This window comes from Theropithecus gelada, chromosome 19 (genome assembly GCF_003255815.1).
Source record: "Theropithecus gelada isolate Dixy chromosome 19, Tgel_1.0, whole genome shotgun sequence".
NCBI lineage: Eukaryota > Metazoa > Chordata > Mammalia > Primates > Cercopithecidae > Theropithecus > Theropithecus gelada.
Window position 1 is genome coordinate 44,806,969 of NC_037687.1, and position 26,834 is coordinate 44,833,802.

Consider the following 26,834-nt stretch of genomic DNA (forward strand, 5'->3'; position numbering starts at 1 on the left):
TTAATCAAAACCATCTTTATTATTTAAAGAGCATCCCGTCATCAGGGGCACCTAGAGAGGAGTCCCAGACAGCAGAACAATATTTACATGGGGGTCAGGAGGGTGAGGTCGGGTGGTCTCGGGGCTGAGTGGGCCCGCCACTGTGGAAGAGAGGACCCTGGAGGGAGGGTGTCCTTGGACCTGTGGACCGGGCCCAAGAAGAAAAATGTCCCATCCTAGGCCCAGCGTGGATCCCACCACCAAGATCACCTCGGGCCCTGGAGGCTGCGCAGCGAGAAGCCACCGGTCAGAGCTGGGTCACCATGCCGCTGGCTTCGGAGTGAGTCTGGGGAAAGACAGCTGGCGGCTCCCGAGGTCTGAGAGGCTTCCATATCCCACCACTGGCCTCCCTTCCCCAGGAGACCTTCAAAGTCCATCTGTTCCTGAGGGGGGCCCTCTTCTAGGCCTGAGCGTAGGCCTCCTAAAACAAATCTCTGCCTCCCTTTCCCCATTAGAGGCCCAAACATCCCCACCCTGGTTCCCATCTGGGCCCAACTTTCACCTTTATGGCCTGGAAGATCCACTCCCGGAAGTCACCGACTTTGGTGTAGACGCCTGGCTTCTGGGCCAGGGCACAGCCAGTGCCCCAGCTCACAATGCCACACAGCCGCCAACGTGGCGTCCGAGAGATGCTGTCCTCACACACAAAGGGACCACCGCTGTCACCCTGGGAGGGGAGAGGGAGGCCTGGCTAGGGGCCAAGGTGGTTGGACAGGAGGCGCCCCTCGGGATGACCATGGGCTGTGGCCCCAGAGCCCTCAGGCTTTTAGATAGGGAGCCCAACCACCCACTCCCCTGCGTCTCCATCCCTGGGGTGGCAGCGGCCAGGGGGCTGCCCCTACAGAGTCCCTCACCTGGCAGGCATCAATGCCACCCTCGGGGTAGCCAGCACAGAACATCTTGGGCTTGATCTGGTTTCCATAGAAGTCAGCGCCATTGCAGACATCATTGCTGATTATGGGGACTCGAGCCTCCTGGAGTACCCCGGCCTGTTGGCCTGGGGGTGTGCAGGCAAGGCTGGCCAGAGCTGGGGGGTGTACACATCCCCCTTCCCTCCTGGTGCCCACCCCATTCCCCTCAGCATCCCTACTCCTCATGGTCAAGACTCATCCAAGCGGCCACACTGCCCATCCCCAGCCCAGTTCAGAGTCTCCCAAACAGTGGCATCAGAGGCAGAGGACAGGACTCACCATAGTACTGCGTGTTGCCCCAGCCCGTCACGGTACAGATCTTGCCATCCACCAGGGCCTGGCCAGCAGCTGGGAGGCACACAGGCTGGATGTATTCTGTGAGAGAGACCATGCTGGTCCAGCCCCCGCTGGGCTGCCCCACCTGGTACAAACCTCTGTCTAGCTCCCACCATGGCCCCTAACACACCCTGCCCTCTGTCCTTTTAAAATAACCACCATAGGCCAGGCACAGTGGCTCATGCCTGTAATCCCAGCACTTTGGGAGGCCGAGACAGGAGGATCACTTGAGGTCAGGAGTTTGAGACCAGCCTGGCCAACATGGCGAAACCTCGTCTCTACTAAAAATACAAAAATTAGCCGGGCATGGTGGCACACACCTGTAATCCCCGCTACCTGGGAGGCTGAGGCAGGAGAATCACTTGAACCCAGAAGGTGGAGGTTGCAGTGAGCCGAGATCGCGCCATTGCACTCCAGCCTGGGCGACAGAGCAAGACTCTGTCTCAAAAACACACACACAAACAAACAAAAAAAACCACAACAGAAGTTGCCATCTACCGAGAACTCATTGCATACTAGGCGCCTTCCTGCACCATTTTCTTTAATCTTCCATCAGTCCAGAGAGGTAAGGTCTGTATTATCCCATTTTACAGAGGGGGAAAATGAGGCCAAGTCATGTGTCCAAAGTTTCATAACAAGTCTGTTTTAACACAGCTTTTCTTTTTTCTTTTTTTTTTTTGAGACAGAGTCTCGCTGTGTTGCCCAGGCTGGAGTGCAGTGGCGCAATCCCGGCTCACGGCAAGCTCTGCCTCCCGGGTTCAAGAGATTCTCCTGCCTCAGCCTCCAGAGAAGCTGGGACTATAGGCGCCCGCCACCACGCCTGGCTAATTTTTTTGTATTTTTAGTAGAGATGGGGTTTCACCATGTTAGCCAGGATGGTCTCGATCTCCTGACCTTGTGATCTGCCCACCTCGGCCTCCCAAAGTGCTGGGATTACAGGTGTGAGCCACCACGCCTGGCCGCTTGTTTTCATTTCTAAGCCTGCAGTGTCACCCAGGCCAGAGTGCAGTGGCAGGAACATGGCTCACTGCAGCCTCGACCTCCTGGGCTCTAGCAATCCTCCTGCCTCAGCCTCCCAAAGCATTGGTATTACAGGTGGCAGGTGCCTGTAATCCCAGCTACTCGGGAGGCTGAGGCAGGAGAATCGCTTGAACCTGGGAGGCAGAGGTTGAAGGGAGCCAAGAGTGCACCATTGCACTCCAGGCTGGGCAACAGAGCAAGACTCTGTCAAAGAAAGAAGGAAAGAAGGAAAGAAAAGAAAGAGACTCCTATCTTGAGACATTTAACTTCCACCTGTCAGAAGATCATAATAATAAATACACAGGTCTACACAGAGAATGGCACCCCTGAGATGTGGTGTCCTTGTGCTGTGCACAACCTATGCAAGGGTTCCTGGCAGCCCTGCCTGTTGCCTGCAGCCTGCTGATGACATCACCTGCCTGAGTCTTCCAGCTCTCAGACGTATAATGGAAAGACGTATAATGGAAATCACTTATCCCCAGAAGTTGTAGTGAGAAATTGGTGAGTCATTGAGTAGCATGCCAGGCAAACAGCAAGTGTTCATATGACTAGTAAAAGTATTAACAACAGTAGCAATTGCTGCTAACATTTACCAGTGTTCACTATGTGCCGGCAGTCCTCTAAGCTCTTTACTCATATTAACCCTTTTAATTGTCTCGATAACCCTGGGAAGTCATTTTACAGATAAGGGAAACTGAGGCACGGTGAGGTGAAGCCCTGTGTCCAAAATCACGCAGTTGGCAAATACCTGAATCTGACCCCAAAGCCCATTCTGTGACCCCCTCGGCCCTGTGTCTGAAACCCCAGTGGCTTCCACCTATCTACCTGTGTCCTCAAAGACACATTCTTACTTCAGGGTTAACTCCCTCACTCTTTTCACTAAGTCTGAGAAGGGTGTGGCAACAATCTTGGCTCACTGCCACCTCCACCTCCCGGGTTCAAGTGATTCTCCTGCCCCAGCCTCCAAGGTAGCTGGGATTACAGGCCCCTGCCACCACGCCTGGCTAATTTTTGTATTTTTAGTAGAGATGCGGTTTCACCACGTTGGTCAGGCTGGCTTCGAACTCCTGACCTCAAGTGATCTGCCCGCCTCAGCCTCCCAAAGTGCTGAGATTACAGGCGTGAGCCACTATGTCAGGACAGGGTTTGGTTTTAAAGAAAAGCATGTATCACTCCCTTCAATGGGAAACCAGTATCACAGATCATGAAAAAGAAAATAAACATAAAAATAAACATAATGCCAACCCCAGCATGGCCGGATTCTCCGTCACCACAGCGTGGGGGCCACAAGCACAGATTCCAGTGCCAGTCCACCTGGACGCAAATCTTTCCGTTTACCAGCTGTATGAATTCGGGGCATTGTTTGCCTTCTTTGGGTTGGGACCTTTTCCCAGGTGGTAAAACAGGATCTAAAGAGAACGCCCCCTTACCAGGGTGTGCTGGGGTTGCTGTGAGAACTAAGTGAGTCCATACACGGTGCCTGGCACACAGGAAGCTGCGTGCCAGCATTGGTGTTCACTGCTATGTTTACCAGATTATTTTACTGTGTTGTGTACACTCATCATGATCGCTATTACTACTTCATGATCATCATTATCACCGTCATTATTATTATGTTTTGAGACAGGGTCTCGCTCTATTGCCCAGACTAGAATGCAGTAGTGTGATCATGGCTCACTGCAGTCTTGATCTCCTGGGTGACCAGGTGATTCTCCTGCCTCTGCCTCCCAAGTAGCTGGGACCACAGGCACGCACCACCATGGCCAGCTAATTTTTTTTTATTGTTTGTAGAGACGGGGTTTTGCCATGTGGCCCTGGTGAGTCTTGAACTCCTGAGCTCAAGCGATCCCCCTGCCTTGGCCTGGGATTACATGCCCGGCCTATTTTTATTATTATTATTACACTGTGGGCTGCTGAAATCTGAAGCCCAAGGCCTGTTTTTAATCCAAAAGGAAGATGTACGTGTTGGAGAGGTGTTAAGGACACGTTGGCACCCAAGTGAGTCTTTCTCAGTAAGACCAAGGAAGTACTCCAGGGAATTGCAGAGGGAATGACTCCTAACTTACTTTCTAACTCTGATTCATTCATTTTTTAACAAATTTTCTTCTCATTTATTAGTTTTTTGGTAACAGCTTCATTGAACTATTATTCACATATTACGCAATTCCTTTCAAAGGCACCAAGTCACTGACTTTTTGTATAGTCACAGACAAGTGCAACCATCATCATGATCGACTTACAATCTTTCATCACCCAGACAAGAAACCTTGTGTCCTTCACCAGTCACCTCCCAATCTCCCATCTCCACCTCCCACCCTGCCACCATCAATCAACTTTCTATCTCTACCAGTGTGCCTATTCTAGACATTTTTCTCTCTTTTTTTCTTTCTTTCCTTTTTAACAGACAGGGTTTTGCTCTGTTACCCATGCTGGAGTGCAGTGGCACAATCCTAGCTCACTGCAGCCTGGAACTCCTGGGCTCAAGTGATCCTCCTGCCTCAGCCTCCTGAGTAACTGGAACTACAGGTATGCACCACCTCACCTAGCTCATTTTTTTAAAGTGTTGGGGTCTTGCTCTATTGCCCAGACTGGTCTTAAACTCCTGAGCACAACCAATCCTCCCATCTCAGCTGGCCAAAGTGCCGGGATTACAGTCATGAGCCACCATGCCCAGCCTTGGACATTTCACATAAGTGGCATCCTATAGTACGTGGCCTTTGTGGCTGGCTTGTCTCATTCAGCACTGTTCTTAAGGTTCATCCGTGTGGTAGCATGAATCAGTACCTCATTCATTTCTATGGTCCAATATTCGCCCGTTGTATGGATATACCACATTTTATTTTTTTGTTATTTATTTATTTTCGAGATGGAGTCTTGCTCCACCCAGGCTGGAGTGCAGTGGTGCGATCTCGGCTCACTGCAATCTCCACCTCCCCGGTTCAAGCGATTCTCCTGCCTCAGCCTCCCGAGTAGCTGGGATTACAGACACCTGCCACCACGCCCGGCTAATTTTTGTATTTTTAGTAGACATGGAATTTCACCATGTTGGCCAGGCTGGTCTCAAACTCCTGACCTCATGATCCGCCCAACTCGGCCTCCCAAAGTGCTGGGATTACAGGCTTGAGCCACCATGCCCAGCCAATATACCACATTTTCTTTATGCATTTGTCCGATGAAACGCACTTGGGCTGTTTCCATCTTTGGGCTATTATGAATAATGCTGCTATGAACATTGATGTACAAGTTTTGGTGTAGACACAGTTTTCATTTGTCTTAGGTATATATCTCCTACGCTAGGAGTGGAAGCGTTGGGTCCAATGGTAACTTCATGTTTGCTTCTTGGGGAAATGCCGGTAAGTTTTCCAAATTGACTGCACTGACCATTGATAGTTAAGGCTCACTTTGTGCTCCCTCGAGATCATTCCCCTTATTGCCAGGGATGCCTGAACCATAAGTTGATTCCCCTGTGCCCGTGGTCCCCTCCTCTGTCCTCCTGGCCTCAGGTCCCCAAGTCCCAAGGCTTACCCCTCAGACTTACCTGTGAGGGGCAGGGGACTGGAGAGGTGGACCAGGGCAATATCATTGCTGTTCTCCTCGCTGTTGGGGTCCCGAAAGGGAAGATAGCCCCCGTGGTAGACCACAGCCTGCACCCCCAGCTGCAGGCCGTGGGGAGAGGCCTGGGCCACGGCACCGGCAAACACTCGCCATCGGGACAGGACCCGGTTCCGCCTACCAGGGAAAGGGGTGGAGGGTGGCCACCTGCCTGGGCACAATCCGCCCCCCTCCCCACTGTCTCTCCGCTCCTCTGCCTCCCCCTCATCAGCACCATGGGGGGCACTCACTCCGGGAAGCAGTGGGCAGCTGTCAGCACCCAGTCCCCGGAGAGCAGGGACCCCCCGCAGAGGTGCGCTCCATCATAGCGAAGGCTGACTTGCCAGGGCCACCGGCCCAAGCTGGTGTCCCGGCCTCCCACGATGCGGTCCACGGGCAGCTTCCTGCGGCCACAGTCTGTGGGACAGGGGTCAGCCGGGGGCGGCGACAGGGGACTGGAGCCCAGGTCCCCAGAGCCCAGGTTTGGCCCTGCCCTAGGGGGTCTGAAAGGACACAGCCCCATCCTGGGGAGCCTGAGGGGACGTGGCCTCCCCGAGGGTCTAAAGGAGAGGGTTCTGAGTTTTAGGGTCTCACCTTGGCAGACGGTGGCCAAGAAACGGCCTCTGGGACAGTCACTGGGAGAGACGGGATTGGAGACACAGAAAAAAAGGAAATAGACCAATTAAGACAGGTGGAAGGAAAACGGGGAGAGGGAGTGCCTTGGGGGTCTGAGGTGTTGCCCCACCTGCCCGCTGCCCTCCTCACCACACGGAGATGACCTCCAGCAGCCTCTGGGTGTGTGGCAGCCTCCCCTCATCCACACAGAAGAAGCCTGACGTACCGTTGGCGCCCGCCGTTCGCACGTCCAGCTCGGAGTGGGTCAGTGCCCTGGGCAGGGCCGGGGTTAGGCCTGCTCCCCCACCCCTCCCGGCTCGCACCCCTCTGAGGGCCCCCAGTACCTGAGGAAGCCCATCTCCTCGCAGCTGAGTCCGGCTACCCTGGTGTTGGAGCGCGAAGAGCACAGCAGCCGCCACGTCCCTTCCGTCTTGTCAAAGACCATGAGCCGAGCGTCCGCAGAGCTGACCTGCACTGCAGGGTGACAGGGCCCGGGGCCGCCTGGGTCCCACAGCCAGGCTCCCCACGTGCTTCTCCAGCCGGAGCCCCTCCTGGCCTGTGCTACGGCCATGTGGTGTAGACGTGAACCCCAGCCCACTGGAGGGCTGCAGCCCCCACATCTGTGATTGCATCTGGAATCATGACTCAAGGACTTTTTTTTTTTAAGACAGGGTCTCGCTGTGTTGCCCAGGCTAGAGTATAGTGATATGATCTTGGCTTGACCTCCCAGACTCAAGAAATCCTCCCACCTCAACCTCCTGAGCAGCTGGGACCACAGGCATGCACCACCACACCTGGCTAATTTTTGTATATTTTTTGTAGAGACGGGTCTTGCCATGTTGCCCAGGCTGGTCTCAAACTCCTGGGCTCAAGCAATCCTCTTGCCTCAGCCTCCTAAAATGCTGAGATTACAGGTGGGATTACAGAGCGCCATGGCACTCTGCCAGACTCAAGGACTCAGGACTGACCAATGAACAGCAGCCTTGGGGCTGTGGCCGGCCCCTCGGCAAACTGGGGGAACTTCCCTTTCCCCTAGAAGTCCCAAGTTGGCTGCTCAGGAGCTGCAGGTCTGGAAGGTGACTTGGACATTCAGGATGATAAAAAGACATTTAACCAAGTTCCCAAGAGAATCCAGCACAGAAGGCTGGATCTGTTAAGGGTCATCTTCACTCTCTTGAGGCAGAAAGTAAGCTAATATGGAGGACAGCCAAGAGATCTCTGATAACATTTTATTTTATTATTGTATTTTTTGTGGAGAAACTGGAGCTGTTTATTAGTATGTTTATCATTTGTCTTTTTCCATTTGTCTTTGGCCACACTCTTAACTCATATAAAAAGACCTCTCACTTTATATGTACACAGACAGCATATGGAAAATAGAAGAACAAATTTGTTGCCAGTCTGTAGATCGTAGCCTGATTTCTTCATATGAACTTTTCCATAGCTATATGGAGTATTATTATTATTATTATTATATCGAACAGATGAACTCTCCTTCCAGAGTGATTTCTATCTTTTAAAATATGTATTTATTTAGAAGGCCGAGATGGGTGGATCACCAGGTCAGGAATTCAAGACCAGCCTGGCCAAGATGGTGAAACCTCGTCTCTACTAAAACTACAAAAATTAGCTGGGCGTGATGGCAGGTGCCTGTAATCGCAGCTACTCAGGAGGCTGAGGCAGGAGAATCGCTTGAACCCGAGCCGCAGAGGTTGCAGTGAGCTGAGATCTTGCCACTGCACTCCAGTTTGGCCAACAGAGTGAGACTCCATCTCAAAAAAGTATATATATGTATTTATTTTATTTTTATTTATTTATTTTTTTGAGACAGAGTCTCACTCTGTTGTCCAGGCTGGTGTGCAATGGTGTAATCTCAGCTCACTGCAACCTCTGCCTCCTAGGCTCAAGTGATTCTTCTGCCTCAGCCTCCTGAGTAGCTGGGATTACAGACATGCACCACCATGCCTGGCTAATTTTTTTATATTTTAAGTAGAGATGGGGGTTTCACCAAGTTGGCCAGGCTAGTCTCGAACTCCTGACCTCAGGTAATCTGCCTGCCTCGGCCTCCCAAAGTGCTGGGATTATAGGTATGAGCCACTGCGCCCGGCCTTAAAGTATGTATTTACTTTAATTGACAAAAATTATATAGATTGATAGTGTACAAGATGATATGAAATAAGTATACATTGTGGAATGGCTAAATCAAGCTAATTAACACATGCACTACCCTTTGTGTGTGGTGAGAACACTTAAATTCTCTTTTAGCAATGTTCAAGTATATAATATATTGTTATTAACTATAATCACCATGTTGTTCAATATACCTCTTGAACTTATTTTTCCTGTCTAATGGAAATTTTGATTTCTTTGTCCAACAAGACATTTACATCTTTAAATCAAATAATATTTAATAGTTTTGGTATAAATACTTCTCATTTCTTAAACTTACCCTTCTACATTTTATGAAAAATAACTTTAATAATATAGTATACATAAACATCAGTTTTTAATATCAGAATTCATTCCCCATCGGATAACTTTTTTTTTTTTTTTTTTTGGAGACAGAGTCTCACTCTGTCACCCAGGCTGGAATGCAGTGGTGCAATCTTGGGTCACTGTAACCTCTGCCTCCCAGATTCAAGCCATTCTCCCTCCTGAGTAGCTGGGGCTACAGACACGCGCTAATTTTTTGTATTTTTAGTAGAGATGGGGGTTTCACCATGTTGGCCAGGCTGGTCTCGAACTCCTGACCTCAAGTGATCTGCCTGTCTCGGCCTCCCAAAGCACTGGGATGACAGGCGTCAGCCACCGCACCTGGCCCCCATCTGATAACATTTTAAAGCCCCTTGATGCAACCAGGTTTAAAGAATCTATGTGATTGTCAGTTAAGCGAGTTAATCATATCCCCTTTTGTTTTTTTTTTTTTTTTTTTTTTTTTGAGACAGAGTCTTGCTCTGTCGCCCAGGCTGGGGTGCAGTGGCCGGATCTCAGCTCACTGCAAGCTCCGCCTCCCGGGTTTAGACCATTCTCCTGCCTCAGCCTCCCGAGTAGCTGGGACTACAGGCGCCCGCCACCTCGCCCGACTAGTTTTTTGTATTTTTTAGTAGAGACGGGGTTTCACCGTGTTAGCCAGGATGGTCTCGATCTCCTGACCTCGTGATCCGCCCGTCTCGGCCTCCCAAAGTGCTGGGATTACAGGCTTGAGCCACCGCGCCCGGCCCATCCCCTTTTGTTTTTAGCCATTTATTTTTTCTTTTTGTCTTTTGTAGGCTGAAGACCCTTGACTAATACACCAGATTGCCAATCTTGACTATTGCCAGATTGCTAATCAATATCCTGTAGTCAGAAAGAAAAGAAGAAGGAAAGAAAGAGAGAAAGAGCCGGGCGCGGTGGCTCAAGCCTGTAATCCCAGCACTTTGGGAGGCCGAGACGGGCGGATCACGAGGTCAGGAGATCAAGACCATCCTGGCTAACACGGTGAAACCCCGTCTCTAGTAAAAAATACAAAAAAATAGCCGGGCGAGGTGGCGAGCATCTGTAGTCCCAGCTACTCGGGAGGCTGAGGCAGGAGAATGGCGTAAACCCGGGAGGTGGAGCTTGCAGTGAGCTGAGATCCGGCCACTGCACTCCAGCCTGGGCGACAGAGCAAGACTCCGTTTCAAAAAAAAAAAAGAAAGAGAGAAAGAAAGAAAACAATAATGATCTTTTCTGCAGGACTTGTCAGAGCCTTGAATATGCTAACGTGCATAATTCTCCAAGCAGTGAATGGAGTATTCATTCACTCAGCAAGCGTTAACTGGACACATACTCCATGCCCAGTGAGGGGTGATGCTGGAGACACAGAGATGACCGAGACAGCCCTGAGCTTTGCTTTTGGCAAACCACATTATGGGGGATAGGGAGACAGATGGCCATAGAAATGTCATCCAGCCAAACACATCATTACAAATTGTGACATGAGGCAGGGCTGGAATATACGAGAAGGCTAGAGGGAGCTCCCGGGAGACTGTTCATGTCTGGGGCTGGTTGGGGGGCAATTTGTGGTGAGAACAGATATTCCCTGAAATCCCTCAGTCTGCTCCCCACACACCTCAGAGGAACCTGTTAACACCTAAGTCAGGTCACAGCCCCTGGGGTATTGATTTCTATTTATCAAACACTTTGTACCTGCCAAGCTCTATTTTAGGCAGTGAACAAATCACCACTGCAATGAACAAATCAGACAAAAACCCTGACCCCTGTGGAACTCAAAGCCCAGTAGGTGAGACAGATCATGAACGGGACAAATAAGTAGGATATATTGTGTGTCACAAGATAGGAAGGGGCCACGGAGAAAAATAAAATGCCACCGAGGGAGGAGAGTGCCAGTGTGGGGGGTGGGGTGAGGTTGCACTTTTCAATCACTGCAAGGAGAGTGTCCCTGGGAAGGTGGTGCAGGAACAAAGACCTGCAGGGGGTGAGAAAGTGTCAGGCGGTGTGTGAGATCAGCATGGAGACAGAGAGACTTGCAGGTGCAAAGATCCCAAGGCTGGTGCGGGGGATTGGGGGGAGTTCTCCAGGAACAGCGGGAGGCCGGAGCAGAGTGAGCCAGGGATGGGGAGATGAGGTGGGAGCTAGAAATAGAGCAATATCAGGGCTTTGCTGGTACCTGGTGTGAGGTGCAGCCAGGAGCGGGCCCTGACCTGACTCAGGTGGTCACCAGCTCCCTCTGGCGGCAGCATGAGCCATCACACCCGGTCCCCATCTGATAACGTTTTAAAAGCCCCTTGAGGCAGCCAGGTTTTAAGACCCTCCAGAATTGCCGGTTAAGTGAGTGAGTAATATCCCCTTTGTGGGATATGATTGGGGGGCAGGGATGGGAGCAGGGAGGCCAGGGAGGAGGTTCTGGAATGTCCAGCAGGCAGCAGGAAGGGGAAGGGGGCTGGAGCAAGGTGGGGGCAGTCGAGGGGAAGAAGAGTTCAGATTTTGGAGAGGTTCTGTGGTGGAGCTGACAGGGCTTCCTGCAAGATCTGATTCATGGGTGGCTGGAGGAACTGGGAGGGTAACCGAGGGGTTTGGTCTGAGCCTGAAAAGATGGCTCGGACAGAGATGGGGACAGAGGGAGCAGGTTCGGGGAGAGATCAGCTGTGAACGTCTTTGTCCTTTCCTTTCCTTCTCCCCGCCATCTTTTTTTTTTTTTTTTTTTTTCTTTTTTGAGACAGGGTCTTGCTCCATCACCCAGGCTGGAGTGCAGTGGCACGATCATAGCACATTGCAGCCTCAACCTCCTGGGCTCAAACGATCCTCCTGCCTCAACCTCCCAAGTAGCTAGGACCACAGGTGCATACCACTGCACCCTGCTAATTTGTTTACTTTTTTATGTTAGGATAGAGCTGAGTGACAATAGCCAGGTTAGCATCCAGCAAAGCCTGAGCTAAAAACACCTTTTAAATTTATTTTTTTCTGTAGAGACAGGGTATTGCTATATTATCCAGGCTGGTCTCAAACTCCTGGCCTCAAGCAATCCTCCCACCTTGGCCTCCCAAAGTGCTGGGATGACAGGTGTGAGCCACCACGCCCAGCCTTTTTGTCCTTTTCTCAGGAGCCTCCCACCTGGCCTGGGCTCTGAGAGCACATTCTGGGAAACTGAGTCATATGAAAACTTGCTTTTGCATCCTCTTAGAAGGAACCTGGTGAGGCTACACACCAGCTGAGGGATCTTCCCACAGCCCCACAGGTCAGGATAAGGAGAAGCAGGACTTCCAAGTAGAACTGTCCCCAGCTGAGGACCTACTGTGTGCCCCCACCATCAACCAAGGCCTCGTCGCACGCCCTAGGAGCCACAAAGATCATCCCCCATTTCCAGACGGGGAAGCTGAAGCTCAGAGAGGTGGAGTGGCTTCCCCACCACCACCAAGTTCATGAGAAGCAGGGAGAGAGGATTCGAAATCAGGTCTGAGTGACTTCAAACCCCAAGTTTTAACATTGCCCTGGACAGCTTCTCAAGAGACTTCCCCTCTGGAGGGTTAAACAACAGCACAGTAATTATAGCACTGGCTATGTTTACTGGGGGGTGTCAGTGGGCTGGCCCCATGCTATGCATCCTATCCAAGTGGCTCTTTCTTTTTTTTTTTTTTTTTTTTTTTTTTTTTGAGACGGAGTCTCGCTCTGTCGCCCAGGCTGGAGTGCAGTGGCCGGATCTCAGCTCACTGCAAGCTCCGCCTCCCGGGTTCACGCCATTCTCCGGCCTCAGCCTCCCGAGTAGCTGGGACTACAGGTGCCCGCCACCTCACCCGGCTATTTTTTGTATTTCTTAGTAGAGACGGGGTTTCACCGTGTTAGCCAGGATGGTCTCGATCTCCTGACCTCGTGATCCGCCCATCTCGGCCTCCCAAAGTGCTGGGATTACAGGCTTGAGCCACCGTGCCCGGCTCAAGTGGCTCTTTCAATCCCACAACCACTTTTTTTCTTTTTTTTGAGACATAATCTCGCTCTGTTGCCCAGGCTGGAGTGCAGTGGCGCCATCTTGGCTCACTGCAACCTCTGCCTCCCAGGTCCAAGCGATCCTCCTGCCTCAGCCTCCCAAGTAGCTGGGACTACAAGCGCCCACCACCACACCCGGCTAACTTTTGTGTTCTTAGTAGAAACGGGGTTTCACCATGTTGGCCAGGCTGGTCTCGAACTCCTGGCCTCAGGTGAGCCACCTGCCTCGGCCTCCAAAAGTGCTGGGATTACAGGTGTGAGCCACCATGCCCGGCCAACAGTGACCACTTCTATGCCCATCTTACAGATGGGAAAACTGAGCCTCAGAGGAATAAAGTTGCCCAGGGGCCATGGCTAACCAGCAAAACCAGGACTTGAACCCAGACCTGCATATTCCCTGTTCCTTCTGTGGGTCTCATACAAACCCTTGCGTGTCTCCCTGCCTAATGTATTCAGCTATGGCCGGGACTGAAAAGCCACCTGGCTGGCCTGCCTTAATTATGGCCTCCTGCTCTGGGGTTGGGGCAGGGAACGCCTGGCATCTCTGGCTGTGGGGTCCTCATCACACCATGAATTCCAAGGTCAAGTCCCGGGGTTTGAAACACCAACTGAGGCGGGGAGGGGGGTGGATTCTTATTTTATTTTATTCTATTTTAAGTTTGTTTTGAGATGGAGTCTTGCTCTGTCTCCCAGGCTAGAGTGCAGTGGCAGGATCTCAGCTCACTGCAACCTCTGCCTCCTAAGTTCAAGCGATTCTCATGCCTCAGCCTCCCAAGTAGCTGGGATTACAGGCACCAGCCACCACGCCTGGCTAATTTTTGTATTTTAAGTAGAGATGGGGTTTTGCCATGTTGGCTAGGCTGGTTTCCTGACCTCAAGCGATCTGCCCATTTGAGCCTCCCAAAATGCTGGGATTACAGGCATGAGCCCCCGAACTGGCTTGGCCTGCCTTAATTACGGACTCCTGCTCTGGGGTTGGGACAGGGAACGCCCGGCACCTCCAGCTTGGGGGTCCTCATCGCCCCATGAATTCCAAAGCCAAGGCTTGGAGTTTGAAACACCAGCTGGGGCGGGGAGAGGGGTGGATTCTTATTTTAAAATGACTGCTAACTGCTCTGGAAATGTGATTTCCAGAAAATGTGAGGTTTTGGCGGGGGGGGGGGGAATCACTTTATAGATGTGTGTTGGGGGAGACGGGAGTGGGGAGAGAACATCAAATGTCCCCTCTGGCTATTTTTAAAGTCACACTCTCTGCCGCTGTTTCTCACTTTTCAATTCTTTATTCTTGTTCCTATCATTTCAGACAACACAAAAAGGATGTTCTGGGTCACCTGGTGTGCCTGCCAAGTTGTTGGATATATTTAGAAGTGTGAAAATCCCAGGAAAAAAAAAAAAAAAAAAAAAACACGAGGTGGGGATACAAGCTCGGGGTTGCTTTTGTTTGTTTGTGTTGGTTTATCATTTCCCTGAGTTGTTGAAAAACCCAAGTACCACTACAGGGCGGGGGCGTGGCGCCAGCCAGAGCCCGGTATGAGTGCTGACCTCACTCCCATCCAGCTGGAGGCCCATGACTCTCTAGTTCATCTCAGTGTTTTGGCTTTGGGTGTACTCACAACTCAAGGATTTCCTGAGCACCTACTATGTGCCAGGCACTGTCTGACCACAAAAGGTCCCTGCCCTCCTGGAGTTTGCCAGGAGTAAATAATTCACAGTGAGTGAGGAGGGTTTTACCGGGCTGGCAGGGACACCACCATAGGGTGAGGGGCCATAGAGTCCGGAAGATCAGGAAGATCTTGCTCAATAAATTTCAAGAAAGAATTTCAAGAGTGAGAAACAAAAGCCAATGTCCACTGTGCTGGTTAAGAGCCAAGTACTGCATGGCTTTTTTTTTTTGTTGAGACAGTCTCGCTCTGTTGCTTAGGCTGGAGTGCAGTGGCGTGATCTCAGCTCACTGCAACCTGCAACCTGTGCCTCCCCGGTTCAAACAGTTCTCCTGCCTCAGCCTCCTGAGTAGCTGGGATTACAGGCGCCCACCACCATGCCCGGCTAATTTTTGTGTTTTCAGTAGAGATGAGGTTTCACCCTGTTGGCCAGGCTGGTCTCGAACTCCTGACCTCAGGTGATCTGCCCGCCTCAGCCTCCCAAAGCGCTGGGATTATAGGTGTGAGCCACCGCGCCCCGCCCAAGTACTGCACAGATTTTTATCTCCTCTTATTCTCACTGATTCTTCTTACCCCCATCTCACAGATGAGGAAACTGAGGCTGGGAGAGGGTAGGGACTGGTGGGAGGCCCTACAGCTCAGAAGGAACTGTGCAGAACTGAAATCTGCCTCCAGGTGTGAGCTAGAAAGAAGTGGGTGAATAGAGACTTCTGTGTGAACACGTCATTTGAGCGAGGTACTGGGCCCCGAGGGTGCTCGAAGCCAGTGTGAGGTGGGGGTAGAGAGGGGCCCCCACACTAGGAGCCTTGGAGCCTGTGATGGGTTGGGATTTTATCTCAATGCCACGTGTTGTCATGGAGGAGCTTTTGGCAGGGGCATGATCCCTTCGCTCTGTCTCTTATCTGATGTGTGGTCTCGGGCAAGTCAGTTTGCTTCACTGGGACTCAATTTCCCCCACATGCAAAATGTTGTGACATTAACAGCCCCAACTTCATAGGCCTATTGGGTAAAGGCTGCAGCCAGGGCCCGGCATATGTTAGTCTTCACTATGGCAATGAATTCAGCTCTTCTTTTTTTTTTTTAAACAAGTAATCAAGTGTAGACATTATATACAGTTGCTACGCAGGCTGCCTGGGTTCAAATCCCAGTCCTGACACTGACTAGCTCCATGACCTGGGGCAAGTCACTCAGCCTTTCTGTGCCTCAGCATCCCCATAGGAAAATGGGTTGTGGTGGTGCACACCTGTAATCCCTGCACTTTGGGAGGCCGATCTGAGAGGACTGCTTTGAGCTCGGGAGTTCAAGACCAGGCTGGGAAACATAGCAAGATCCCATCTCTACTAAAAATTTTTAAAATGAGGTTGGGTGCAGTGGTTCATGCCTGTAGTCCGAGCACTTTGGGAGGCCGAGATGGGTGGATGGGAGGTCAAGACGGGCGGATCACCTGAGGTCAGGAGTTTGAGACCAGCCTGGCCAACATGGTGAAACCCCGTCTCTACTAAAAATACAAAAATTAGCTGGGCGTGGTGGCACGTGCCTGTAGTCCCAACTACTCGGGAGGCTGAGGCAGGAGAATCGCTTGAACCTGGGAGGTGGAGATTGCAGTGAGCCAAGATTGCGCCATAGCACTCCTGCCTGGGCGACAGAGTGAGACTCCAGCTCAAAAGATAAAAATAACAATAATTTAGAAAATGTATATTAGATGGGCATGGTGGCATTAGCCTATAGTCCCAGCTACTCAGAAGGCTGAGGTGGGAGGATTGCTTGAGCCCGGGAGATGTAGGTTACAATGAGCTAAGATCGTGCCACTGCACTCCAGCCTGGGCGACAGAGCAAGACCCTATCTCAAAAAAAAAAAAAAAAAAAAGAAAAAGAAAAAGAAAAAAAAAAAACAGGTTGTTGTGAAGACTTCATGAGTTGACACCATAAGATCCCAAGGCCTTGCCTGGTGCATACAAATGCCAAGTGCTGGTAATGATGACTAATGTTGATGTTGGCTTTCCTTGTCTGGATTTTCATTTCTGATTTTAGTGTGAACTGAATCCTTTATGGAATTAGATGAGGCTCATAGACATGAAAAATATATCCCACCACCCAACTTCCCCTTTTTTCCTGCTGTCCTGTACCAGGGAACGGCAGCTTGAAGTTGGCATTTGGGAATATTCATTCATTCATCCCACAGTTTCTTTATCTATTTATTTGTGTGGCCATTCATTCCATATGCCTGCAGACACACCTACAGTGGATAAGTCTAAGAGCTGTTCCTGGCCCCTCATTCCCCAGCTGCATGTCCTCTCTGGTCCTCATTTTGCACATCTGTAAAATGGAACTAATAACAGCAACTACCAGGGACAGGCGCGGTGGCTCACGCCTGTAATCCCAGCACTTTGGGAGGCTGAGGCAGGTGGATTGCTTGAAGTAAGGAGATTGAGACCAGCCTGGCCAACATGGTGAAACCCTGTCTCTACTAAAAATACAAAAATTAGCCGGGCATGGTGGTACATGCCTGCATTCCTAGCTACTTGGGAGGCTGAGGCAGGAGAATCGCTAGAACCTGGGAGGCGGAGGTTGCAGTGAGCCAAGACTGCACTATTGCACTCCAGCCTGGGTGACAGAGCAAGACTTTTTTTTTTTTTTTTTTTTTTTTTTTTTTTTAATAAACCCTGCCTTCTAGGAGCGTTAGAAGGGCCCACTGAATTTATACCATGCCTCGCCAACATGTTTTCACCATGCCCTGTAGTAAGAAACACATTTTTACATCCTGATGTAGCCTGTAGCTCTGTAATCTGTGGCAAACTATCACACTGCTTGAAGCCTCAGTTTCCCCAACTGTAAAATGGGGAGAATAACAGCCCCACCCTCACAGCGTGGGGATGCAGTGGGATTACATGTATATGGATGCAAAAACAAAACAAAACAAAAATTAGTGTAACCTTTGCTTATTGCGAGATGCACCGTGATAGTCTGTAATTTAATCTATTTCATACTTTAAAAAAAAAAAAAAAACGTGGTTTTCCAACTCACTAATTTAATTTTATGAGGCACTCATGAGTAATACACTGGTGTCTGAAAAAGTCTGGGTTAGACATGTGGGGTGCTTAGAATAGTGCCTGGTACATAGCAGGCACTCGATACAAATGCACTATTATGATTCGCATTTCTGCATGCATTTGTACATTTATTCAACAAATACGATTGTTGAGCTCCCGCCAGATACAGGTGTCCTCCGGGGCTCCCCCAGAGGGTCCCAGCCTGCTCCACTCACCTGGGTAGAGCGGCTCCTGGTCACTCCTGAGGAGAACAGCCACTGCAGAGAAGGGAGGGGTGAGGGCAGGCAGGCTGGAGGCTGCAGGGGCCAGGGGAGGTCAGAAGCACAGGAACCGCTCTCACCAATGGCCCAGGATGCCGCCCCGATGGCTGTCAGAAGTAGCAGGGTCCCTGCAGTGAGAGCTGCCACCTTGGGTCCGGAGCAGCATGGCACAGTCCGGCCACCTGCAACAGACACCATGCTGGGGCCACAGCCAGGCCTGTCCTCATTGCGGCAGGGTCTGGGCACGAGGCCAGCTCTGCCCTGCCCCCAGGGCTAACTTACTATGCCCAAGCTTGCCCTCCCTGGGCCCAGTTTCCCGAGGCCGGCAGTTGACAGGGCTGTCCCTCCCCTGCCACGTGAACAACCAGGTGCCCAGCTCCCCCAGGGTTCCAGCTGGGAGGCAGGCATGGCCGGGCCACCTGCCACCGTCTCTGCCTCCGCCCTGCGCTTACTGGCACTTAGGGAATGTCTCCTCCCCAGTGACACTGTGCTTTTGTATTTCTGTCTTTACTTTGGGTCGTCTCTTCTTGGGACTGTGACTCCCAACCTTTGCCCTCTTGGTAGCTCTCTTTCCTGCCGCTGGCATTTCCTTGCTGCCTCAGTTGTTTCTGCTGTTCTCGATACTTTGCCCCTAGATACCCCCTAAATCAGACCTCTCTCACGGTACCCAGTTGCAAGATCAAATTTGCCCCTCCACTTGAAAATCTGCCAGCCTCATTTGATTTTATGTATCTATTTTTTACAGACGTGGTCTTGCTACGTTGTCCAGGCTGGTCTCAAACTCCTGTGCCGAAGCGATCTTCCTTCCTCAGCCTCCCAAAGTGCTGAGATTACAGGAGTGAGCCACTGCACCTGGCCAGCCCCATTTAAAAATATTGACCCAACCCCTTCCTAGCTGGGATGCAAGGCAGGTGCCATCCTATCTTTGAGCCTCAACTTTCTTATCTATTAAATGGGCATCCACTGAGCACCTACTTGTAAAAATAATAATTTAAAGTTATTTTCAAGAAGAAGAAGAATAGCCCAAATTGTATAGATGCCTCCTAGGTGCTAAGCACTGATCTAAATACATCAGCTCATTTAGTCCTTATTTCAATCCCACAACTATGATTCCTGTCTTTCAGATAGCTCAGAGAAGGGGGGTCACGTGCCCACAGTGACAGCCTGGAAGAGGCAGAACAGCGTCCTGAACCCTGAGCAGGTTTGACGCCAGGTCCCCTGTGTACAGCCACGAAGCCCTCCAGTCTGTCACTGTGCAGAAGTGCCTGGCACATAGCAAGTGCTTTATAAATGCTTTATAAATCATTAGAGCTGTGTGGGCCTGAGCGACTCCCCTCCCCTCGCTGAGCCTCAGCCTCAGTTTTTTCTTTTCTTTTTTTCTTTTTCTTTCTTTTTTTTTTTGAGACAGCGTCTCACTGTGCTGCACAGGCTGGAGTGCAGTGGCGCGATCATAGCACACTGCAGTCTCAAGCTCTCAGGCTCAGGTAATTCTCCCACCTGTCAGTCTCCTGAGTAGCTGGGATTATAGGCGCACACCACCACATCCGGCTAATTATTGTATTTTTTGTAGAGACGGGGTTTGCCATGTTGGCCAGGCTGGTCATGAACTCCTAGACTCAAGCTATCTGCTTGCCTCAGCCTCCCAAAGTGTTGAGATTGCAGGTGTGGGCCACCACGCCTGACCCTCAGTTTTTTCATCAGCCTAATGGAGCTTTATTTGTTTACCATCCTACTGAGCATCCGCTGTGTGCCTGGCACCTTTCTAGGTTCCGGGAACATAACCCAAAGAAGACAGATAAGGTTACGGCTCTCAGGGGTTCACATTCTCATGCGTGTGGGTGGGGAGTGGGAGACATTAACAAGGAAACAAGTAAATGAACCCGATAATTTCCAGATTGTGGCAGAGGCTGTGAGGAAAACCGTGCAGGCTGGGGGCAGCAAATGGGCTGCTGCAGGGGGATCAGGGATCAGAGGGCCTCCCCTAGAAGAGACTTCTGAGCTAAGCTCTGAAAGGTGAGGTGCCAGCCATGCACAGACCGCAAGGAAGGGCACTGTGGGCAGAGGGAACAGCACAGGCAAAGGCCTTGAGGCAAGAATAAGCAGGCTCTGTTATGTCAGAGGCTGGAGAGGCCATCGAGACGACCAGATGGCCGGAGCTTGGGGAAGGTAGTGGGAACCAAGGCTGGGGCCAGCTGGGGAGGCCTGGTGGCATAGGAAAAGGGATTTTATTCCCAGTGCAAAGAGGTCCTGGAGATTAAAAGCCAACCGCTTCACTAGGGATTATAAGAGGACCAAAGAGTAAAGGCTGCTGAAAGCCTTCAGCTGGGCCTGGCTTGGGCTCAACTGCCCTTGGCAGCCGCAAAGCACCCCTGGGGCAGCAGAAGCTCCCAGCTCTCCCATCTGCACCCATGGTGGTGTGGCTGGTGAGCACGGCACCAGGCCAGCGCCCAGAACAGAGCAGGGAGTGGTATAGGACCTTCCCGGGGTGGACATTATCTGGGTGTCTCGAGAATTTGAGAGCTCAGCTGGGCACGGTGGCTCATGCCTGTAATCCCAGCATTTTGGGAGGCCAAGGTAGGCGGATCACAAGGTCAGGAGTTCAAGACCAGCCTGGCCAATATGGCGAAACCCCGTGTCTGCTGGGAATACAAAGATTAGCTGGGCATGGTGATGGACGCCTGTAGTCCCAGCTACTTGAGAGGCTGAGGCAGGGGAAATGCTTGAACCCAGGAGGCGGAGGTTGCAGTGAGCCGAGATCGGGCTACTGCACTCCAGCCTGGGAGACAGAGCGAGACTCTGTCTCAAAAAAAATAAATAAATAAAAGAATTTGAGAGCTCAGGCGGGGCACAGTGGCTCATGCCCATAATCCCAGCACTTTGGGAGGCTGATGCAGGTGGATCACTTGAGGTCAGGAATTCGAGACCAGCCTGGCCAACAAGGCAAACCCCGTCTCTACATGGTGAAACCCTGCCTCTACTAAAAATACAAAAATTAGCTGGGCGTGGTGGCGGGCGCCTGTAGTCCCAGCTACTTGGGAAGCTGAGGCAGGAGAATCGCTTGAACCTGGGAGATGGAGGTTGCAGTGAACCAAGATTGCACCACTGTACTGTAGCCTGGGCAACAGAGCGAGATTCTGTCTCAAAAAAAAAAAAAAAAAAAAAAAAAAAAAAATTGAGAGCTCAGTGGCTCCCATCAAGGCATGAGGGAACACTGCTTTCCCCAAAAGAGGCCCCAGTGGGCCAGACCAGCCCAGCTACTGCTGGCTGACCCCTGCCTGTCCTGCAAGGGGCTCTCAGGCCTGCCACCCCCCAACTCTGCCCAGAACCATTCTCCAGGTTCCGGCGGGAGGTCTTACCTCCCCACAGCCATGGGGCTGGTCTTGCTTCCTTTGTTTTCAGCTGTGCCTGCCAGGGCTCTAGGCCACGCAGAATGCAGCCTAGAGGCCTTGGCACATCTGGTGGGACAGGAAGCAATGCCACTATGTATGTGTCTCCTAGGGTGAGAGGAGGAACCTCCTTCCATGCTGCATGGTTCAGAGGACTTCAGTGTCTCCAGTGGGACAGGAAGCATCTGCATCCTGGGGTTCCCCCAGTATGACAGGCATCCTCCCTGCATGTCTCTACAGGGACAGGCAGCATCCTCATCTGGCCCAGGGTGTGGGACGCATCCTCATCCTCCTCCCTGCGTGTCTCTACTGGGACAGGCGACATGTCATCATCAATTCTTTGATCCCAGCAGCAGGGCCATTTCCCTCGGTAAGCCAGACCTCCGCCACCCCCATGTCTCCCTGAGACTCTCTGCCCCTGCTTTCTCCAGGCCCCTCCGGCTGCCTTGGGTCTTGTCACAGGTCAGTTCTTCCACCTCCACCATTTGGCTGCAAAGACCCTCACACGTGACACCTTTGGCTCTCTGGCTCTGAAAATCCACTCAACTGGTGGCTGTGTGTCTCGGGCCTCATCTTACATGACTGCAGCTTCCTGAATCTCCTCTTTGGACTTCCGGGACACCACGTACATCTGATTCTCCTTCCTGTCTCTGAGGCTGCTGTCTCTGTCTCCACCCACGCTCTACCTACTCCGTAAAATGTAGAGTTTGTAGGGCTGGCCGCAGCCTCACCCTACTGCTCCCTACCCCTAAGTCTGTCCATCCACCTCTGTGGACTCAGTTTCCCCTCTGTCCCCAGCCCTAGACGGTCTTCCAGGTCCCAGGTCAGGGTTCCTGCAGTCCTTTAAATACCTTTTTAATACCTTTCCCTGGGACCTCCTAGTCTCTTTACCCCTACCAGGTCCCAGAATGACCTCAATGTCTCCCCAAGTATATTCTTCCTCCCAGGTCCTGTCTCAGAGGCCGGCCCTCACTCCTAGGACCATCCCCATCTGCATAACATTCCCGTCCCCCCACAGCCTGCCAATCCTCCTGAGTGACTCTCCTTCTCCCGGTTCCTTCTCTCCCTCCATCTCCACCTTGCTCCAGCCCCATCCAACTGGTGGGCTCAGTCTCCCTTCTAGCCCACCCTCCACACGGAGGCTTGGGGAACCTACTGAGACACCAAATCCAACCTGTCCCCTCTTTACCTATAGAGCCCTCTGTGACTCCTTAGTACCCCCAGGACAGCTTAAGTCCCTCAGCCTGGCATTTCCAGCCCCACTAGGGTATAAGCATGGCTTTTAGAGAATTGGAAGTATGTTTACCCCAATTCCCAGACAACCATGTGGGTCATTATCAGGCACCAGACAGAGCTCCCAGAAACAACCCAAACAGTAGAACTTGTGAAATACAAGTTAGACAAGAGAAGCAGGGACTAACCACTGGCGCCACCTTGTGGACAGACCTGGCACTGCGAGGAATTGGCCGGCTCTTCCTCAAAGCAGTCCCACCCCTGCCTGGTCCAGCTTGCACACCTCTTCTCCCACCCAGCTCCACTTCCAACTTCACCTCCAGAATTACCACAACTGGCTATGTGCACACCAGCGCTGTGTCACCTCCCAGCTTCCCACAGAAGAGCAAGAGCCTTGCTCTTCCCTCTGCCTGGCATCTTTGGAATTGCAACTCCAATATCACCTCCTCCAGTTCCAAGTTCCCAGGCAGCACGCAGAGGCCAGCAGCAATAACAGTGACACCACCAACAGCAGCCACTGCAGCCACAACAGATCTCAGAACCACACATGGACACACCGCCCTGCCCTAACCCCGTCCAGTCCTGCACAGCATCCTTAAATCCTTGCAGCTGTTCACGAGGAAGGCGCCGTTGCCATCACCCCCAGTTTACAGATGAGAAAAGGAGGCCCAAAGTCTAGCAGCCACCAAACCTGGGTCACCCGGCAAGTAAGTGCCGAATTGGAACGCTTCAGCATCTGTGTTCGGGTTCGACTCCCACATCCCCAGCCCTGACAGCAGGACTCCCCTCCAAGACCAGCCAGGAGCTGCCAGGGAGGCACCAGAGCCCACTTTGTGTCTGTTTCTCTTTGTACCCAGGCCATCTCTGTCCATGCAGACATTTTCTGCTTTTCTTCCCTGGCTCATTCACCCATAGGCCCAAGCCTGGGTGCTGTCCTTCCGGCAGCTCCAGGAAAGACGTTGTCCCCAAGGAGCTGGACTCTGTCATCCACCTGCTCAGCTAGGGGTGCAGTGCCTTCTCCTGAGTAACTGGGAGCCTGGGTACCCTCTGGACCGCAGTTGAATGGTTTGGGGTCTGAATTGCCAGCTCTGCTGAGACCCGAGGAGGCCAGAGATCTGAACTAATCATTTCAGCCAACGCGCTCAGTGCTTCCTGCCCATCCTGGCATTTCAGGCCTCGCCCCACACTGTCGGACATGCACTGTCACCCTCTCCATTTCACAGATGAGAGAATGGAGGCCCAGAGAGAACACGCCGCCTGCCCAGGGCCATAGAGCTAGAAAATGCTACTGCCTGGGACTAAGCCCAGCTAGCCTGGTTGCAGGAAGGAGAGAGGGAGTCAGCCCCAGCTAGGAGAAGGCGGAAAGAACAGGCCGCCCCTCCATGTGCCCCTCCAGCTGGGTCCCGTGTGTGAGAGGTAAAAAGGAAGCCAGGCTAGCTGGGGGCTGCCCGGAGCCTCCCAAGAGCCAGCAACTCCATCACGCAGTCTCTCTCTGTCATCCTTATGGTGGTTTATCTGCCGCCTCTCCCCTCTCCATCCATCCAGGCCTAGTCCAAAGTCCTCCCTCTGCTCTTTTGCCCACAGTGCCAGGAGGTGGAGGAATGTCTGGAATCGGTGGGGATCCTGGGGCTCTGGGACTCTGAGTCTGCCAACCTCTGTCACGACAGCTCTGGTTGACGGCATGTGTCTTATATGCAGAGCCCCAGCCAGTGCCTGGTGTGTCTCATGCACTCAGCAACCTCATGGAGGGAGGACTGAGATCCATGCTTGACCCAGAGGGAGACCAAAGCCCTGAGAATAATGTCACTTGCATAAGATCACACAGCAAAAAAGGTGGCAAGAGCAAATTCAAATGCAAGCCTGTGTGTTTGACTCCAAACCTGTGTCCTTAACCATGACAGCTACAGCCTCCCCGCCTCAGCCCCAGTAAAGGACAAGTCCAGGGTTAGCTGAGAAATCACGGGGGGATGAGGGGAAACTGAGGCAGCATGCCAGGAAGGTCATATAGGGTAGAAGGGAGGCTGGTGGTGGCACAGCTGCACAGAAAATGTAGTTAATAGTTAATCAGGTGGAGGAGGACTAAGAGGGGGTGGGGATACGTCTGGGAGGGGTGCCCAGAGAGAGGGGGCTCCGAAGAGTAGAGGGTAGAGAAAAGAGCACAGAGGGCGGGGCGCCAGGCAGAACCAAAGCTGGGGCTCAGGGAAGGGGACTCACCCTCCTTCTGCGCCATGTCACCGCCTCTTGTTAATGATTCCCTGGCTGACCTCCTGGGCCAGGGTGGGACCTGTGAGGAGATGGACGGGGAGGCAGGGCCTGGGGGAGCCCAGCCCAGCCCAGTCCTGGCGCCCCCAGTCCCAGGCGTCCATCCAGGCAGGCTGTAGGGACTGGGCCTTGGCCAGAGCACGCCGTGATCACGGACGCAGATTGGGCTGGGTTCAAGGATGGGGTCAGTGTCTGACCAGCAGTGGGGGGACGCCTGGATTTGCAGGGCTGGGGACCCCCATGCCTAAGCCTGGTGGAGCAGGGGACTGAGGATCGGGTTTGAGGGAGGAGACAGCTGAGGACCTGAAATCATAAGTCCTGGGAAAGGAGGAATTTGGGGGCCAGGACTCCTTAGTATGAGGGAGGAGGGGCCTGAGGGCTGGAATTCCTGGGTCTGGGGAGGAAGGACTGGGGTTCAACCGCTGAGTCTGAAGGAAGAGCAGGCCAGAACACCTAGGTGCTTGGGGGGACGTCACAGTGCACCCTCTTCAGGTCCCCGGGAACCCCTCCATTAGGAGGTGGGCATTAGGCTGGGTGGGGGTATGAGGGAACCCCTGTCCTCAGGGCTGGAACTGTGAGTCTGGGGGCCCTGGTCCTTACCCTGGGGTCCGGCAGGTGAGGGCGGAGCCTGGAGGTGGTTCCGGGGTCGGGTCAGTCTCCAGGCCTGGGCAGGAGCATGGTGGCCCCGCAGCAGCGGGTGGCCTGGAGGCAGAAGCGGTGGCGTGGGGCCTGCTAGGCCAGGCTGCCTCACCTGAGGAGGAGGGGGCTGGGCAAGGGGCGGGGGAAGGGGCGGGGAGGGGCCGGACCATTCGATTGGCAGCGCTGGAGGCCACCTAGCTGATGGGGCCGTGCTTGCGGGGGCTGGACCAGGCGGGCCCAGCTATGGGGCTCGCCTTGGACTTCCAGGGGGACCCAGGTGTGCCTGTCTGCGGGGGTGTGGGAACAGGGACACGCCTGGCTGACGACTGGGGGTTTAGGGAGAAAGTGCAGGCTGAAGGGTGGGGGTGTGACCAGAAGAGATCAGATGGAGGGCCCCAGTTGCCCTAAGCCCACTCCATCCCCACCCGGTGACCCCTTCCCCCTCGGCCTGTCTGCACTCTCCAGCCCCAGGTCCAGGCTGCGCCCGCCACTTGCTGCACCTCTGCCTACTTCCCTGCTCAATTCCTGGGCCCCGACCCCAGCCCCAGCCTCTCCCGCCTGCCCTGCTCATCCTCCCCCGGCCCCTCCCCCGCTGCCTTCCTACAAGTCACGGGGCTGGTTTGCTTTGGCAGCCTCCGCCCGGCCGCAGTGACCTCTGGAGCCAGAAAGTCCTAGCACTAGATGGGGGGGATGGGGGGCTTGGCCCGGAAAACACAGCGCTAAGGGCAGAGGCCCAGGCCAAGTGGCCGGAAGCGTCCGCAGGCAGATAACACACTGTCCCGCCAGCAGCCAGGCGCGGTCCACGTCAGACCCAGGGCCAGGTAAACACCAGACGCGCAGGGTCACTGCCAGACACCTGCCCGTGCTCAACCACACGCCGGACACAGTCAGCCTCCGCTGCTTGCTCCAAATAGGCCTCCCGCACAACCGGCCCCACCCGCTTACCCACACGTGCCCGCTGTGCCCAGCCAAACCCATCTCCACCGCACCCATTTCCTCCACTCAGCCCAGGGCCCCTCACTGGGACACGCTGGTTTAGCCTGGCTTCCTCTGCTTTTCCATCCATACCTGTCTCTCCTTCCCTCTCCTTCTCCCCAGCGCCCACCTCTCCAGAGACCCACACTGCTGGGCACACCGCACACCCCATGCCACCCCTGCACCCCAGCATCAGCCTCCATTCTCTTCCCTCCACAGCACCCCCTCGCTTCCTGGCTCCGTTCTACTCTCCCTCACCCCTCATGGTCCCCGCTGAGCGAATGGCTCCCCCAACCCCGACACAGATCAGACATTAGTGTCTTCACCTGTGGGCCCTCGGGTAGGGTCCCTGGAAAGCGGGCTCTAGGATTCGGGGACGGGGATGGGGGGAAGT

The 26,834-nt window shown here is 53.0% G+C and overlaps 1 protein-coding gene across 2 annotated transcripts; it reads right to left on the reverse strand.

The window, feature by feature from the left end:
- On the reverse strand, positions 1-26,804 carry HPN (hepsin). Of its 2 annotated transcripts, none has more exons than XM_025366754.1 (13): positions 26,767-26,804; positions 24,779-25,577; positions 18,026-18,127; positions 17,901-17,942; positions 6,857-6,986; positions 6,663-6,785; positions 6,492-6,532; positions 6,149-6,314; positions 5,845-6,035; positions 1,230-1,325; positions 894-1,036; positions 542-706; positions 1-325 (listed from the first exon to the last, which is right to left on the reverse strand). In XM_025366754.1, exons 2-13 carry the CDS (start codon positions 24,792-24,794, stop codon positions 287-289), a joined length of 1,254 nt encoding a protein of 417 aa, XP_025222539.1. In that variant the 5' UTR covers positions 24,795-25,577; positions 26,767-26,804; the 3' UTR covers positions 1-286. The 2 variants fall into 2 exon arrangements, with proteins under 2 accessions (XP_025222539.1, XP_025222538.1); XM_025366753.1 differs by lacking the exon at positions 26,767-26,804 and having other exon boundaries at positions 24,779-24,848; positions 25,427-25,605.
- Positions 26,805-26,834: the final 30 nt, after the last annotated feature.